The sequence below is a fragment of the Oncorhynchus gorbuscha genome, linkage group LG12 (genome assembly GCF_021184085.1).
Source record: "Oncorhynchus gorbuscha isolate QuinsamMale2020 ecotype Even-year linkage group LG12, OgorEven_v1.0, whole genome shotgun sequence".
Taxonomy (NCBI): domain Eukaryota; kingdom Metazoa; phylum Chordata; class Actinopteri; order Salmoniformes; family Salmonidae; genus Oncorhynchus; species Oncorhynchus gorbuscha.
In genome coordinates this window covers 57,899,333-57,917,465 of record NC_060184.1, presented here as the reverse complement: position 1 = coordinate 57,917,465, position 18,133 = coordinate 57,899,333, and the positions used below count along the sequence as shown (strand labels likewise).

The window sequence follows — 18,133 nt, the reverse complement described above, 5'->3', positions numbered from 1 at the left end:
ATGTTTCCTATCCTCACTTAGAATGAAGGTCCAATGTCAAGTTAACCTTTCTGCTTAGAAGTTATGGCAAATCCCACCTCACATTGAAGAGTCAGGGATCTTGGAATAAATTTCAGTCTTAGTCACAAAAGTATAATTGCATTGTTCTTAAACTTTGCCACAGGGTTGATTGATGAAGATGCTGTCCAGAAGTATTCAGCCCTGCACATCGTCGGGATGGTGGGGTCTATCGACAACGACTTCTGTGGCACCGACATGACAATCGGGACGGACTCTGCCCTGCACAGGATCATAGAGGTGGTGGATGCAATCATGACCACCGCACAGAGGTTAGCAGTAGTAGCTTTAGCAAATGTTGTTTGGGTTTTTACTTTGTCTGTGTGCATATGATTCTCTCAAATGTCATCTTCTCACTTGCTCATCTCTCTTTCAGCCACCAGAGGACATTTGTGCTGGAGGTCATGGGCAGGCATTGTGGGTAAGACAGACACAGACTTTTAAACGTATTTAAAAACGGATATGCCTACACACCTTATGTGTGACCTTGTGTGTGAGTTCAGATCCGTCCTGTGGGGCCGATGGGTGCTGTTGTCTGACTTGTGTGTGTGTCTGTGTGTCCGTCTTCAGATACCTGGCTTTAGTGAGTGCCCTGGCGTGTGGTGCTGACTGGGTGCTGTTGTCTGACTTGTGTGTGCGTCTTTGTGTGTCTGTGTGCGCGTCTCCAGATACCTGGCTTTAGTGAGTGCCCTGGCGTGTGGTGCTGACTGGGTGCTGTTGTCTGACTTGTGTGTGCGTCTCCAGATACCTGGCTTTAGTGAGTGCCCTGGCGTGTGGTGCTGACTGGGTGCTGTTGTCTGACTTGTGTGTCTGTCTCCAGATACCTGGCTTTAGTGAGTGCCCTGGCGTGTGGTGCTGACTGGGTGCTGTTGTCTGACTTGTGTGTCTGTCTCCAGATACCTGGCTTTAGTGAGGGCCCTGGCGTGTGGTGCTGACTGGGTGCTGTTGTCTGACTTGTGTGTCTGTCTCCAGATACCTGGCTTTAGTGAGTGCCCTGGCGTGTGGTGCTGACTGGGTGCTGATTCCTGAGATGCCGCCCGAGGACGGCTGGGAGGAGAAGATGTGTCAGAAGCTATCTGCGGTAACGTATTAACCCTTTAACCTCACAACACTTACTCACTGTAATAATTCATGCTCGTTCACTATCCAATTCACTCTGTTTCGTTGTTGTTTATATTGAACAATTTACAATAAATGATTACTTCTAGAATAAAATGAAGTTAGCTTAACCAAGAATGGGAACAAGTTCAGTTCAATGTCACATGAAGCTGACATTGCGATACGATCTGATCTGCAATTATTTGGTCCGATCTGTAGTTATTTGATCTGATCTGTAGTTATTTGATCTGATCGGCAGTTATTTGGTCATGTTACGGTCATTTACCTGTGTGTTATTGTGCTGTTTTCTGTTTGGAAATAAAATGTTATGGTCCAGACTCGCTCCAGGGGTTCAAGGTTGAACATAATCATAGTGGCTGAGGGAGCCATTGACAGACATGGGAAAGCTATAACCGGTAGTGTTGTCAAGGACGTGAGTACCTTAGCGTGTTACAGGGCCAAAACCAAAAGTACGTAGGCCCAACAGTGTCAAAATAGTCCACTGGCAAACGAGCAGAGTATTATGTGTCGACACCAAGTTAGTAAATGATGTGATATTAAGGACATGTTCAAACAAAGAGATTTGTGAGCATTTTTTGGTTAATAAGCTGTCAAGAATCAACACTTGCTCTCTGGTCCATGGACAATGTTTTCACTGTCTGGCCCTCCGTCTTTTGCGAGCCCATGTCAAACCTCTGTTTTAGTTTCTGTCATGTGTCTTCCACCCCCTCCCTCATATAGAACCGGGCAGGAATGAAAAGGCTGAATATCATAATAGTAGCCGAGGGGGCAATTGATTGTAACAACAAGCCCATAACGACAGACCATGTCAAGGATGTAAGTACAGCAACTTAGACCTATAGCAGACAGCTCCTGCTAGGCCTCTATCGCTACCGTGCTGCCCTTGGTGTGGCTTCACTCGCTGACTGTGCACTCTGGTTTGAATGCTCTGACGTGCACACACACACACCCTGCGGTAAGACTGCTTCCTGAGTGGCCTCAAAGTGACTTTACAGCTGATAACCTGCTTTCCCCCTCTACCTTCTTAATTTGCTGTGTGACAGCTTTAGCAGATATATTTTATTAACCTGCTGTACATGTCTAGCCAGGCCTATGGAACGCGTTGTAAAGGGGTACATTTTGTACAAAACGCATCAGTACTTCCGCTGTCAAATACACTATAAATGGAAAATAATTGAGTTGCATGGTTAATCATTTCGAAAATGAAGTCCTTTTATAATCTAGCACAATATGACACAGCATATTACCATTTCATTCCAGGCCCTCAGGAATTGAGGCAAAGCATTTAATCCAGCGTGTGCTTGAATGTCTTATTTATTTATTTGTGTCACATTTTGAAAGTCAACCCTTTTTTAAGCTTGGGATCTGTGCATCTTGTAAAGACCCCACAAACATGACTGGAATACAGAGGATGGGTTGCATGTGCATTGTGTTTTCCCTTTGCTCAACTCTTCAGCTTGTGGGAGTATTTTCTCCGTGTTTAGTACAAATGTGTATGTCTAGAATATATTAGGTCAAATAATATCTGATAGTTTACTTGCAGTACGTAAAGATACAACAACACCTGCTTCAGTATTTAGCCTAGTATTAGAGCTAACATTTGCATGAGTGTATCGCATGACCATTACTCCTATACCATTACTATAAGACAGACTTTAAAAGAGTGCCGTTAAAACCACCTCAATCTAGCTAAAATATGGTTCCTGTTGTCCCAGCTTGTTGTCAGATGCCTGGGGTTTGACACCCGTGTGACAATCCTGGGCCACGTCCAGAGAGGAGGAACCCCCTCTGCCTTCGACCGTATCCTGGTAGGTATTCTGACCGTATTCTGACCACATTCCTGGCCGTTACCCCACATCTGCAATCGTGTACTAGCCTGGTCCCAGATATGTTTGTGCTGTTTTGCCAACTCCCATGCTTGGCGTGACAAAATGACCATAAAAGCTGACAGGGCAGTACAAACAGACCCGGGACCAGGCTAGTAGTGTACAGCAGTCCCACGAGATTAATCGTGTGGAAGACATGCACTCACTAGGCCTGGGGAGGAAACAACTGCTGCTTTTAGGCTAAGCACATTAACAGATTTGAGGACATGGCACATGTGTTGATCTCGGCGTACTGGTCTATCATAGAGAGTGGGAGAAATCCAGGGCTGGCAAGCTCTTCCAGTTTGCCTACATCCTCTGAAATACAACACATGAAAAGAGGAAGCAAGAGAGCATGAAAACAAGAGGGAGAGTGAGGGAAACGGAGAGAGGGACGGCGATAATCCCTGTGTGAGCTCAGGCAAAGAGGGAAGAGATGTCAGTATATGTTTAATGTGGTCCCGTTTGGCTCAGTTGCTAAGAGCATTAACCTAGCATTGCCAATGTCTTGGGTTGAATTCCAACAGGGATCACATTCTGTACATGTACTAACATGCACTCAGTGTATTGTACATTGCTCTGGAGAAACATTTCTGCCTGTGGCATCTTTCCTATCTTTATTATGTGTGGCTGTGTGTTCCCTCCAGGCCAGTCGTATGGGTGTGGAGGCTGTCATTGCCCTGTTGGAGACTACAGCGAATACACCGGCCTGTGTGGTCTCTCTGTGTGGAAACCAGGCGGTGAGACTGCCTCTCATGGAGTGTGTACAGATGGTAGGTAGACAAGAGTACTGTAGCCAGGACAAGGCAGCTTGCTACTCGCGTGCACACACACCCTCACACTCACAAACACACATGGAGGAATGAGAGAATTGCCTGATGGGAAATATAAGTGCATCAAGTGGGTGAATGGTGAATGTTGTTTTGTTCTCTGAGCGAGGTGTTTTTTTGGTTAATCGCTATCCAAGGCATGTGGCTGCCGGTTGCTTTCACAGAGCAGCTCTCAATGACTGCACTGCAAACCCTTCGGATCTTACCTAGATACCTACCATTAGATTGCATCGACTTGATGTCCTACTAAGGCAGGAATCACATACACATTAGAAAAAATGTATAAGTCACTCGGAATAAAAGCGTCTGCTAATTTGCATGCAAATATGAATCTGCTTTGGTTCACCAGACTCAAGAGGTGCAGAAAGCCATGGATGAGAAGAAGTTTGAAGAGGCTGTGAAGCTGCGCGGCAGGTACAGCCACGTCACCAACCACTGCAGTGGCTTTGTACAGCTACATCCACAACCACGAGCCCAGTGTGAAATATTAGGGACAGTGACCCGTTTCTCGTGCTGATGTTAGTAGGCCTCTTAACACGTGACCTACTGGGCCACTGACACACACACACACATACATACACAGAGAGAGCAGCAGCCAGCATGAAAGGACCTGGTCAGGCAGTAAATCACTATATTACGTCAGGGTCACCCAGTTTGGAATGATTGGAGTTCACTGAGGGACATCCTCTTCACCAGTTAGGACATTGTTTCCCCATTTACAGTATAAAAGTAGTGGGTTAATGTTGAGGAGCTTGTTATTATTAGGGACAGGAGATTTTCTTGACCACCTGATCTGGCTAGGAAACACTCTGGACCCTAGTTATAGCCTGAAACTACTGCCGAACCTAGAGGTGTTCCTGGTCACGTGGTCATGAATCACTCCCGGCTCCACTTATTAACAGAATGCTAGGATCAATTGAACCGGGCTGTAGGGCCCTATTCTATCATTCATTTTGGTCTCACTTAGTGCTAACGTGCCTAAGTGGATTTCTGTTCCTTTGTATTTGTGTCATATCTACATTGTAAGACATCTTTCCCTTTTTTGTCTGATTGCAGGAGTTTTGAAAACAATCTGAAGACATACAAGCTCCTGGCTCACCGTAAACTAGAATCAGAACTCCCACATGTAAGTCAATCACAGGTCATGAGTTCAACATTGTTTTATGTTTGCTCAAGTTTCCCCTCCCCATATTCCTGTAAAATCTATAACAGGAAGGATGTTTATTTTGCACACGACTTACACTCCAAGTTCATTTTCCAACGTTGAGAATGTTTTTCATCAGTGTTGCCTCTTCTAACATGTTTCTAATGTGTCAGCGTGGTCTATCTCTGTCTGAGCTAGCAGGGGGTATGCCTATGACCTAGCCTTAACATGTATGCATAGGGCCAGAAAACAATTATCTCCCTGCCCAGCTCTGTTGCCCCTTTCCCCCTTCCCAACCTAGCTCTGTTACCCCCTGCTTAAAAGTTAAATATATAGCTGTATTGTATATATATATTCAGTTGACAGTTTTGGTAATGGTGTATCCTGTTCCCCTTGTCCCTGCAGAGTAACTTCAACATTGCTGTGCTGAATGTGGGAGCCCCCGCAGCGGGCATGAACGCTGCTGTCCGCTCTGCCGTCAGGGTGGGCATCTCTGAGGGACACAAGATGTTCGCTGTCAACGATGGCTTCGAGGGATTCTACAAGGGACAGGTAATCATAAACAGACAAAACAAGTTGCATTCTTATGTTCTTCTAACAATTCATAACACATATGGATTAGAAGATGCCACACAGACTCAGAGATTCACTTACAATAATGTACTCTAGATTAGATTAGCTGACAGTCTAGCTGACAGTTGAACAGCCATGTCACCTTTAGCCGTCCACTGACTCCATGGCCGTTAATGTTGAGGTGATTGATAGAGAGTACAAGCAGTAGGATGATCTGACCAGATTACTGTAAATCAATTACTTGGTCAATGATGTCACTTCCCCTCCCAGGTAAGAGCAGTACCATTCTGCACCAACAGGGGGCCACGTGACATGGCTGACGTGGAATACAAATACTTCACTGGAGTAGGCTTGTTTTGTGATTGTCCCCCTGTGCCATTCGTTTATAAAAGAGGATTCATTCCAATGAAAGACCATGATGTATCTTGTACATCTAGTTCTACTGGTCTTTCCCTACTGGTACTGAACTAGAAATTCTCAGTCTCAGCTTTAGTTGGATCTAAACTCACTGCGGTAACACGAACAGTTCAGTACATGGATTTGAAGCACCTGCCCAGTAGTCCCTAGATAGCTGTATTTGACAATAATCACTGGTGAGTTTAGAATCCCCTGCTAGGTCTCTTAGACAGCTATGCACAGGTTTCTTAGAGAGGGTTATGTGCAGCTACGGTTGAAGTCGGAAGTTTGCATACACTAATGTTGGAGTCATTAAAACTTGTTTTTCAACCACTCCACAAATTTCTTGTGAACAAACTATAGTTTTGGCAAGTCGGTTAGGACGTCTACTTTATGCATGACACAAGTCATTTTCTCAACAATTGTTTACAGACAGATTATTTCACATGATTTCATAACGCTCAGGAAGGAGACGCGTTCTGTCTCCAAGAGATGAACATACTTTGGTGCGAAAAGTGCTAATCAATCCCAGAACAACAGCAAAGGACCTTGTGAAGATGCTGGAGGAAACGGGTACAAAAGTATCTATATCCACAGTAAAAACAGGTCCTATAGCTCAGTTGGTAGAGCATGGCGCTTGTAATGCCAGGGTAGTGGGTTCAATTCCCGGGACCACCCATACGTAGAATGTATGCACACATGACTGTAAGTCGCTTTGGATAAAAGCGTCTGCTAAATGGCATATATTTTTTTTATATATATATTTTTATAACCTGAGAAAGGCCGCTCAGCAAGGAGGAATTTTGCTAAATACAGGGAAATACTTTGAGGGAAACCTGTTTGTCTTCGAGAGATTTGAGACTGGGATGGAGGTTCACCTTCCTTCAGGACAATGACCCTAAGCATACTGATAAAGCAAGACTCGAGTGGTTTAAGGGGAAACATTTAAAAGTCTTGGAATGGCCTAGTCAAAGCCCAGACCTCAATCCAATTGAGAATCTGTGGGATGACTTAAAGATTGCTGTACTCTAGCAGAACCCATCCAACTTGAAGGAGCTGGAGCAGTTTTGCCTTGAAGAATGGGCAAAAATACCAGTGGCTAGATGTGCCAAGCTTATAGAGACATACCCCAAGAGACTTGCAGCTGTAATTGCTGCAAAAGGTGGCTCTACAAAGTATTGACTTTGGGGGGTTAATAGTTATGCACGCTCAAGTTTTCTGTTTTTTTTGTCTTATTTCTTGTTTGTTTCACAAACAATAAATAGTGGTAGGCATGTTGTGTAAATCAATACAACACCCCCAAAAAGCCATGTTAATTCCAGGTTGTAAGGCAACAAAATAGGAAGAATGCCAAGGGGGTGAATACTTTCGCAAGCAACTGTAAGGGCAACCAATACAAGTTACAGTAGGCTACAATATTTTCTCAAGCATTTCGCTACATCCGGCAACACCATCTGCTAAACGTGGATGTGACCAATAAAATGTGATTTGGTTTGTTTTGATTGTGTTTTTGTCCCTTCAGATAAAAGAGATCAAATGGGCAGATGTCGGAGGATGGACAGGGCAAGGTGGATCTCTGTTGGGAACAAAACGGTAAAGTCTCCATCCCAAATGCAAACTTATTTGATATAATATCACTCACTTGATTATAATATTATAATAGTTTATAATACAGCATTTAGAGAAGCTATATCATTTCTTCCATATAGCCAAATTTCCCCTATCAAGGTGTTTTGGTACTTCCCTTATGTGCTGCGCTTTTCTGTACGCTTACTATACAGTCAACTCTATCCTGCCCTCGATGCTTAGTGACAATAGCGGTAGGTGGATCGTTTGTCCAGATCTGCAATAGGTTAACTAGCAGTCACATCGCATAGAAAGTCATTCAAATCTGCACAAATGTTCAATATGAATCCACAAGAAAAACATAGAAGAGTAGCTGATAGGCAGCAGAGAGGCTGGTGCGTCATTGCGCATGAAAGAACAGTAAACACATGAGACACACAGCTCAAAAAGCTCCCGTATTGATCTTGCTTAGGCCATACACATTTCATTTGATATGCAACGGATGGCCCTCTTCACATTTCTCAAAATAGTAAAAAAAAAAAAAAAGACATTTTTATGAAAGTATTTTTTTTAAACAATTCTTTGATGTGCATGCAGTTGGGGTTTGGTTATATCCCGTGAATCGAATGATGGGAATCAAAATAATACATTGTGAATCGCAAACAGTAAAAAAAAATGTCGGGGGCTGTAGCCTTCCTTTTGAATTGTTGCTGTAAAACTCAATTTGTACATACTTTAAATTGATTTAGACATTCTGTTTATCGGACATTGCAAGTCAATAGATGCTAGTAATCAGACCAAATTCTCATAGAAATATGAGTTATATATATGTCATTTGCATTGAAAGCAATTCTAAGAAGCGCTAGATATGTTCAATGTGCGCTATTATATGCCTCCCGTGTTTAAGTTTAGTTTGTGCGTCTTTTGGTTTTGTACACCAGCTTCAAACAGCCAAAAATACAATTTGTTTGCGTTTTGGAAAATATATTTCACAGCAGTTTAGATGGTACAATGATTATCTACACTATACTTGCTTGTTTTGTCACAAACTGGAATTAGACAAACTATTACAACTTTAGCAACCAGGAAACGGCTGAGCGATTTCTGCATAGCACATCTTTAACTTTTAAAATGTATGACTTTTTTTTTTGTGTGGCATAAACGCAACCAGTCATAATGTTTCAAGCTGGTGAGGCTGTAGACTACCGGCGCACATTCGACTCCGTTCTAATATCATTTCTGCATCCAAACTGCACACCGGCCATTCGATGAATGGAAACAAACATCTGTTACAAAACACCAGAAAGGTGAATAACATTCAGAGTTTGCCAAGCCTTTGACACTGAGTAGAGAGGTATGTGTTTTCTGTAAGTCGAGATTGTCATACTGCATTTGATTGTGGTGTTGAAAATACAAACTGTGATGAAGCGCTCGGAGTCGGTAATCGGTACACAGTTATGCGTCGCTTATTGGTTGTGTGTGGTGCATTGGCACAGAAACCCTCTGGTGGAAAATCATTGCATTTATTTTATATAATTATAAATATAGCATCAAAATGTAGAAAAACGGATTCCCCCTAGCTGATTATTGTCTGCAGCCAGCTCTGATCGTAGTGTAATGAGCCGGGCAGGAAACGTGAACTCGACTGTGGTGGTCAGTGAACCCTCGACCTTCTGGCCCGTAGCCCAGGGTGGCATCGACTGTGCCTCAAAACCATGCTGAAGTGCAATACTTTTTTACAGTACACAGGTAGGGTCTCCTCCCCACCCCACACACTAAATGTAAAACTGTCTAACTCTTCTGTTGCTTTATCCTATTTTCTTTTTCCAGAACTCTCCCTGCAAAGCACGTTGAAAAAATTGCTGAGCAGATGCGAGCACATAACATAAATGCATTGTTAGTTATCGGAGGATTCGAGGTATGTTGACGCCTGTTGTTTTTGCTATATAGTAGAAATGATTATTTCCTGAATTTCGAGCTTTGTGTTAGATGTGATTTTTTTTACACATTTTTCATGTATTTTACAATATATACAGTACCAGTCAAACGTTTGGACACACCTACTCATTCAAGAGTTTCTTTATTTGCATTATTTTCTACGTTGTAGAATAATCGTGAAGACATCAAAACTATGAAATAACACATATGGATTCATGTAGTAACCAAAAAAGTGTTAAACGAATCAAAATATATTTTACATTTGAGATTCTTCAAAGTAGCCACCCTTTGCCTTGATAACAGCTTTGCACACTCTTGGCATTCTCTCAAGCAGCTTCATGAGGTAGTCACCAGGAATGCGTTTCAATTAACCGATGTGCCTTGTTAAAAGTACATTTGTGGAATTTCTTTCCTTAATGCGTTTGAGCCAATCAGTTGTGTTGTGACAAGGTAGGGGTGGTATACAGAAGATAGCCCTATTTGGTTAAAGACCAAGTCCATACTATGGAAAGAACTGCTCAAATAAGCAAAGAGAAATGACAGTCCATCATTACTTTAAGACATCAAGGTCAGTCAATCCGGAAAATTTCAAGAACTTTTAAAGTTTCTTCAAGTGCAGTTGCAAAAACCACCAAGCGCTATGAGGAAACTGGCTCTCACGAGGACCGCCATAGGAAAGGAAGACCCAGAGTTACCTCTGCTGCAGAGGGAAAGTTTATTAGAGTTACTTGACATGCACCTCAGATTGCAGCCCAAATAAATGCTTCACAGAGTTTAAGTAACAGACACATCTCAGCATCAACTGTTCAGAGGAGACTGCGTGAATCAGGCTTTCATGGTCAAATTGTTGCAAAGAAACCACTACTAAAGGACACCAACAAGAAGAAGAGACGCTTGGCCCAAGAGATGCTTGGGCCAAGAAACACAAGCAATTGACGTTAGACCAGTGGAATTCTGTCCTTTGGTCTGATGAATCCAAATTGGAGATTTTTGGTTCCAGCCGCAGTGTCTTTGTGAGACGCAGAGTAGGTGAACGGATGATCTCCACATGTGTGGTTCCCACCGTGAAGCATGGAGGAGGAGGTGTGATGGTGTGGGGGTGCATTGCTGGTGACACTGTCAGTGATTTATTTAGAAATCAAGGCACACTTAACCAGCATTGCTACCACAGCATTCTGCAGCTATACGCCATCCCATCTGGTTATCCCATCTGGTTTGCGCTATCATTTGTATTTCAACAGGACAATGACCCAACACACCTCCAGGCCGTGTAAGGGCTATTTGACCAAGAATGAGAGATATGGAGTGCTGCATCAGATTACTTGGCCTCCACAATCACCTGAACTAAACCCAATTGAGATGGTTTGGGATAAATTGGACCATAGAGTGAAGGAAAAGCAGCCAACAAGTGCTCAGCATATGTGGGAACTACTTCAAGACTGCTGGAAAAGCATTCCTCGTGAAGCTGATTGAGAGAATGCCAAGGGTGTGCAAAGCTGTCATCAATACAAAAAAATATGAAATGTATTTAGATTTTTTTGGTTACTACATGATTCCATATGTGTTATTTCATAGTTTTGATGTCTTCACTATTCTACAACGATGTAAAAAATAAAGAAAAACCCTTGAATGAGTAGGTGTGTCCAAACTTTCGACTGGTACTCTGTATTTGTAATTAAATTCATGATTCAAATGAATCATTCACATGTATTATACTGTAGATGTAAAGTATTAATATGTATATATAACTAATATATAACTTTGTAATGTTTATATTGTGAGTTCATCATAGAAAACATTGTTATGTTGATTTTGCCAACCCTTTCCATCAATCTGCTTCTTTGTAGCGTTGGCTCGTACCCACCTGCTTTAATGCATAGCCATGCACATTTGGTACTTGTTGTTGCATCAAGTGCATAAGTAAATGAATAATCAGTTCAATTTAAGAATTCGAAAAAAAACCAGTTGGTTCATTGTTCAGTTTTTGATTTCAGTTCAAAACCTAGAATAGATCCTTTAGTTGAGGCATCGAAAACATTCAAATGAATAGTGAACCAACGGTCTGAAACTTAAAAGATAAGTGATAATTTGGTCCCACTGGAAAACACAGAATGCACATTAAGTCACACGTCATTTCACGCACACCTGTGCACTAGGCTCACCAGCTTTCTATATATGTGTATGTAAGAGTGTGTTCAATTGAGTTTGTGTGTGTGTGCCTGTGCGCGTGTATGCACACATGTGTAGGAACACTGTGTGTGTATGTCTGGAGTGGTACCTGTCTGTTTCACGCTGCTGTCCGTTGTGATAGACTTGGCTCTCCCCTTGGCATCCTTTCATGTCTCCTCCTCCCTGACTGTCAGTCTGCTTTATCAGCACCATCTCGTAACTAAAACCCCTGGCTCTGGCTCTGCCCTGCAGGCCTACCTGGGACTCATGGAATTGTTAGAAGCCCGTGGGAAATATGACGAGTTCTGTGTGCCCATGGTCATGGTGCCAGCCACTGTCTCCAACAATGTGCCGGGTTCAGACCTCAGCATTGGCGCTGACACAGCTCTGAACGCCATCACTGATGTAAGCGAGGCTGGGAAAAAAAGAGATAGCCACACCTACTTCCTGGTAGGCTCAGCCAATCACATAAAGGGGCAACGCTGACCTGGACCAACCCCCTCGGCCTTCCATTTACCAGCATCAGCAAATCAGCTATCACGATCAGCTATCCTGGCCAACATTTGCATTGATACAGTTGACAGGGCAAAAGGTTTTGGACCTGAATAGGAACATGTTTTATTTTATCTACTGTACTAAATTTGACTAAATGTAACAATTGATTCAATAACACCGTTTCTGAAATTAACAACCATGCAGTGAATGTTGGCTAAATATTTCCCTCAGTTTATAACTAACAGATAAACATTCATTACACATAGTTTGAATTTGAATAAACATTATTGATCCCCAGAGGGGAAATTGGATGGCTGGTAAACCAAAGCCGAGTTGTCCCTAGCACTCCCAGGTAAGTGCGTAATGACATGGAGGCATGCTTTGACCGTACCTATGTGTCGTGGTGGCCACCATGTTTGCTCCAGCCTGCCCCTTGACTGTGTGTGTACCTACCTCATTAACAAAGACCAACGGTCAACAACGTTCAGGCTTTACACTGCTTAGTGTTTAATAGAATGCTCTTTTACCCTCTAAAAGGCACAAACTAACATGCTGTAGTTGTTAGGTTGTGGTAGCTAAGTAGTTAATAGCTGTTGAAGCTCTCACATTGATACTACGTGTGTGCTATTGCTAAGTTTGCATAAAACGTTTTTTTTTTAGAACGATCCCTTAGTAAGTGTTTTGTGTAAAGATTACAGCAAAATGGTGAACAGTTCTTTTTTTAGCACTTTTTTTTAGCACACGGTTATATACTTTAGTGATTATTCATCCACCAGAATCTAGTCCAGTTTGTTTATTTTTTTACAAAGGTCCTTGTGAAAGAGTTACTGTACAAGAGTCATCTTTTTAAAGGATTGTATACAGCAGTTAGGCACAACATCGCAACGTTGTTGTATGCAGTCCAAACAGCATGTTGTGAAACGACAAGGCAGAGGTCCAGTCTGGGCTACAAATTGACCGACATCTCTTCCTCCTTCATCTCCGTCCCCCCTCGGTCATCATCCTCATCCTCTGTTTGTGGACTTGACCCGTGCTTGTCCTGCCACCTGTGTGCCCCGCCTCCAGCCACCGTTTTCTATTGGCTGAGGTACTGTAGGCAGTGTCACCAGCTGCATTGAGCTGCGAAACCCAAACAGACCTCTCTGCCTCTCAATCAGATGAATCGCTTCTTTTTTCAACCCTCCAACCTCTCTACCCCCTCCTCTCACCTCCCTACCTCCTCTCCCAGCTCCTTACCTTAGCCTTTTCCTTCCATCCTTCCCTCTCTCTTTCCTCCCTCCGTTCCCCACCCTCCCCCTCTCTGCCAATGGGAAGCCATAGCTGCTATCACACGGAAAGAGCCCGGAATAGCAGGGTACACTCGATCAGTGTCTCCGAGAGGTGTGTTCGACCGTCTCTCAGTCAGAAGTCTCCCCCTGGTTGTCTAATGCGTGTTGTACTACTGCCTACTGCTTCAGGCGCTTGAGTGTCTTCTGCAGCTGTATGAGGCTCGGTCCAGCTATGAGGAGTTTTGCATCCCCATGTGTATGCTGCCTGCCACCATTAGTAACAATGTGCCTGGCACTGACCTTAGTATTGGGGCAGACACAGCCCTCAATTCCATCGTGGAGGTAAGGGACAAACCCCCGCTAAGATCACACTACTTTGATGACTTATCGATTGAAATCTCTCTTCTAGATGTTTTACCTCTTGTTACAAAATATCACAACATTTAGATGTGCAATGTTTAGACAGTATCACACACTGCATGTACTGTAACACGTTTACCACTAAACAGTATATACTTTTTTTTAGCCTTCTACAGGTCTACAGTCTTTTGGTGAATAGAACGTTTTAGAACGAACGGGCCTGTGTGTGCTTAGTATAGCAAGCAAGCCGTGTCGTGGTATCATAACCACTCAATGACCTGCGGCAGAATCAGAATGCTTTATGGTTGTCTGCTATGAGTAGGGCGGAGTAACGCTATGATGAGGGATGTACTATCACGAAGCCTGGGTTGACGTATTCACTTCAGATATGGAAACATAGCGTGTCGTGAGCAATCCAGGAATTCTCAACTTATTATGTAAGACACAGAATGAGAAAGAAAATGAGTTCACATGTTTTTAGCACCCTCTGTGGTGGCAGTAGTCTGCCTGGAATGGTGTGTTTGTTCACTTGATCTCCCGACTAATGCTGTCGGCGTCTGTCTAACTCTGTGAGTGTGTGTGTGTGTGTGTCAGACATGCGACCGCATCAAACAGTCTGCCAGCGGGACCAAGCGGCGTGTGTTCATCATTGAGACCATGGGAGGGTACTGTGGGTACCTGGCCAGTGTCGGGGGGTTGGCTGCTGGGGCGGACGCTGCCTACATCTACGAAGAGCCCTTTGACATCAGGGACCTTCAGGTGAGACAAACGCACACTTAAACAAACAGGAATATATGTGCAAGTTAATTCAGGAAAACCTCTCCCAAACCTTCAACTTGAACCCTCATAGCAGCCTCATAACCATGACATACTGTAAATGGAATATGTCCTAAGCAGTTATAACAGCTAACATCAGGTTATGACCATCTGCCTTTGCAGAGACTGTTGTTTAGGTAAGATACTCAAGTTGCAGAAGCACTGGAGTCTATTTGGCGAGCAGTGCAGTATTATAGTAGAGCATGTGTAAGTGGAACAGAATGGATTTGTGCCCAATATAGATCAATGTTTTCAAGGTGCAGTTATGCTTTTTGCTGGTCAAGAGAAGGAACACTGACTCGTAGCATGTTTTGTTTCAGTCCAACGTTGAGCATCTGACAGAGAAGATGAAGGGAGCCATTCAAAGAGGATTGGTCCTCAGGTAACGCAGCAAGAGAAAAGTGTACACTTTGGGAGAAAGGAGAGATCATTGGGATGTATCCACTCACGCACCGTCTCATTCAATCCCTCTCTCACTCACTCACTCCCTCCTTCTCATTTTGGTGTGGCAGAAATGAGAACAGCAACGAGAACTACACGACAGACTTCATCTACCAGCTGTACTCTGAGGAAGGGAGAGGAGTGTTCGACTGCAGGAAGAATGTACTAGGACACATGCAGCAGGTAGGTAACCGTAGAATACTCTGTGGTTGTGTCCAAAACAGATCCCTATTTCCTATAATGTGCACTACTTTTGAGAAGAGGAGAATATAGTGACAGCTGTTGTGATTGTTTTGAAAGGGAGGGGCACCATCTCCTTTCGACCGCAACTTTGGGACAAAGATCTCGGCCAAAGCCATGCTATGGCTCACCAAGAAAATGAACGAGACCTTCAGACAAGGTACAGTAGTAAAGACTGTAGTCATGCCAGTAGATTCCTAGTGTCCTCAGAGAAGATTGTGATCGTGATGCAGCACCTTTACCTGGATCTGTCATGGAGTCCTTCAATAACTTTTTGGGTGTTTTTGGTCGTTTTGTTCACAATGCATCCATCACACAGCAGATTTCAAATTCCCTCCGGTTTCATTTGCGTATTTGTTATTTAATATAATGTGTAAGGGCTATGTTGAACACTTTGCATGATGAAATTGCAAGTAACTATTCCATAATAAATGTGACAATTGCGCTTATACTGCACTATAAGTGCATACCACATCATGTACATTTTTTTATATGACTTATTTACTAAGTAAATATATAGTAAAATAAGTACTATACTAGTTTCTTGATTAAGGCTAACGTTAAAACATTACATTCTTCTTTGTCTTTTGTCTTATTTGTTGTGCACATGGATGACATAAGATGAAGGTAAATTACTTAATGAATTGACACTGGCTCCATGACCATCTATTTCATTAGATCTAGTTCCATGTCCCTTTACCCATCATGCCCTTGTAGTGTTACATGTCTCAAATAGAGTTCAGTTGGTGTTTGTAGCAGTTGGAGGTTCTGTTAAAGAAAACTAGAGCAGGTATTATATTTTGATATAATTTCTGGATCTGTGTATTTTTCTTTGGTTTGCTCTTATTCAGCACACTGTTGCAAGACATGTTTCCTTCTGGCAAACCTAAATTAGAACAGTATTCCCCTTTCCCATTCAAACATTATCCTAGATCCATGTTGACAGTGTAGTGACATTCCAATTGTAGGAAGTTGACTTAACAACCATTACCATAATAATGTACTGGAAACTTGGACCATAACCGTGAAGTGGCATATAAACCATGGATGAGTGTGTGACTGCTGACTGTTGTTTTGTAGGGAGAGTGTTTGCCAACACAGAAGACACGTGCTGTCTGTTGGGGATGCGTCGCAGGGCCCTGGTCTTCCAGCCCGTCGTACAGCTGAAGGATGAAACTGACTTTGTGTAGGTCACTTTACCTCTGACAGCTTTTGTCACTGTACAGCACCCCCTGACAGTAACACCTACACCTTAAGTCCTACAAACCTGACTCATTTACACCAGCTCTGTCAGGAGAAATGGGCCAAAATTCACCCAACTTATTATGGGAAGCTTGTGGGAAGGCTACCCAAAACGTTTGACCCAAGTTAAACAATTTAATGGCAATGCTACCAAATACTAATTGAGTGCATGTAAACTTCTGACCCACTGGGAATGTGGTGAAAGAAATAAAAGCTGAAATAAATAATTATCTCTACTATTATTCTGACATTTCACATTCTTACAATAAAGTGTTGATCCTAACTGACCTAAAACAGGGATTTTTTACTGGGATTAAATGTCAGGAATTGTGAAAAACTTGAGTTTAAATGTATTTGGCTAAGGTGTCTGTAAACTTCCGACTTCAACTGTACAATCTCTCCCTCTCTGTCTGTCCCCCTGCAGCCACAGGATCCCTAAGGAACAGTGGTGGCTGAAGCTCCGCCCCCTGATGAAGATCCTGGCCAAGTACAAGACCAGCTATGACGTGTCTGACTCTGGCCAGCTGGAGCACGTGGTCCGCAACATCCAGCCCAAGGAGTCGGACCCCTCCGGGGCCATGTGAGCATCTGTTGTCATTGGTCTGTCTGATTGTCCCCTTTAGAACAGGGGGCTGTCTGCGTAAAAGAGTACCAACTAGCAACAACCAATAGCAGCGTCCTCTGTTGGTCAGTTATCAGTCACACAGTTTATTTTTCTGTCTGTCTTTCATTTGTCCCCATTGTAAAAGTCCCTCCTTTTTTTGTTTTATTTACAAACCGCCGTATACAGTAGGACTAGGAATGTCTGTCTGTCACCATTGAGAGCTCTCCAGCCTAACTCCAGTGCTTCTGTCTGTTTTCACACTGACCCGCCTGCTCCAACAACCCATACCCCCTCAGACCACTGGCAATTTCTATTTCTGTGCGACAACTCAGTCGTCGTGTCTGTCCCCTGCCCTTGTCAGTCACTGTGGCTGTGTTGTCAATCAGTGACCCTTTGTGTTGAACTGTACTTTCTCCTTCCTCCTCTGACACCCTGGCGTCTGTTCCCAAGACTAACCCGTCTGAGAATAGGTAACACCATACGGTAGATCTGCCAGTGTGAAGTTACTGGCCATATTTACGTACCTGTAAGACTGAATGAAATACAATGCTGATATTGGCTGTGAGTTTCACATCACAAATGTTTTGTTTTTGTTTTAACGTCATATTAATTTGCTTGAAACATGGATATATTATACAACTACTATTTAGACACTACTTAAAGTAGGAGTCAAATGTAATGCACCATTCATTTAAATGTGTAAGGCCAATATTCCCCACACAATAAACATTATTAAACATGGAAATACAAAGGAATTGAAGTTGTTGCATTTGTTGTATTAATGGTCACATACTTGTGTATTTACTCAAACATACTAAAAAGTCATTTTAAAAGCCTTATGCAATGGGTTTCATTATACCTTCCTGGGCCTGTATTAATATAGTATCTCAGAGTAGGAGTGCTGATCTAGGATCAGGTTCTCCTTGTTCATGTAATCTATTCATTACTATCTGAAAGACAAAACTGATCCTAGATTAGAACTCCTACTCTGAGACTCTTTATGAATAAGG

At 42.9% G+C, this 18,133-nt stretch overlaps 1 protein-coding gene across 6 annotated transcripts in view; it reads left to right on the top strand.

Moving 5' to 3' along the window:
- pfkpa (phosphofructokinase, platelet a) overlaps positions 1–17,878 on the top strand; it is a 31,040-nt gene extending 13,162 nt beyond the window's left edge. The window contains exons 5-23 of one of the 6 annotated variants that reach the window (XM_046292414.1): positions 164–329; positions 434–478; positions 1,030–1,138; positions 1,897–1,992; positions 2,892–2,984; positions 3,689–3,814; positions 4,221–4,285; positions 4,928–4,997; positions 5,421–5,567; positions 7,507–7,577; positions 9,381–9,468; positions 11,910–12,062; positions 14,375–14,539; positions 14,917–14,978; positions 15,109–15,220; positions 15,338–15,437; positions 15,899–15,904; positions 16,358–16,463; positions 16,944–17,878. In XM_046292414.1, coding sequence (XP_046148370.1) covers positions 164–329; positions 434–478; positions 1,030–1,138; positions 1,897–1,992; positions 2,892–2,984; positions 3,689–3,814; positions 4,221–4,285; positions 4,928–4,997; positions 5,421–5,567; positions 7,507–7,577; positions 9,381–9,468; positions 11,910–12,062; positions 14,375–14,539; positions 14,917–14,978; positions 15,109–15,220; positions 15,338–15,437; positions 15,899–15,904; positions 16,358–16,463; positions 16,944–17,103 — 1,940 coding nt within the window. In that variant the 3' untranslated portion in view covers positions 17,104–17,878. Of the gene's footprint in view, positions 1–163; positions 330–433; positions 479–1,029; positions 1,139–1,492; positions 1,589–1,896; positions 1,993–2,891; positions 2,985–3,688; positions 3,815–4,220; positions 4,286–4,927; positions 4,998–5,420; positions 5,568–7,506; positions 7,578–9,380; positions 9,469–11,909; positions 12,063–13,609; positions 13,763–14,374; positions 14,540–14,916; positions 14,979–15,108; positions 15,221–15,337; positions 15,438–15,898; positions 15,905–16,357; positions 16,464–16,943 lie in introns of all 6 variants that reach the window. The other 5 variants (XM_046292415.1, XM_046292416.1, XM_046292418.1 and 2 more) reach the window with 5 other exon arrangements.
- The last annotated feature ends 255 nt before the right edge of the window (positions 17,879–18,133 follow it).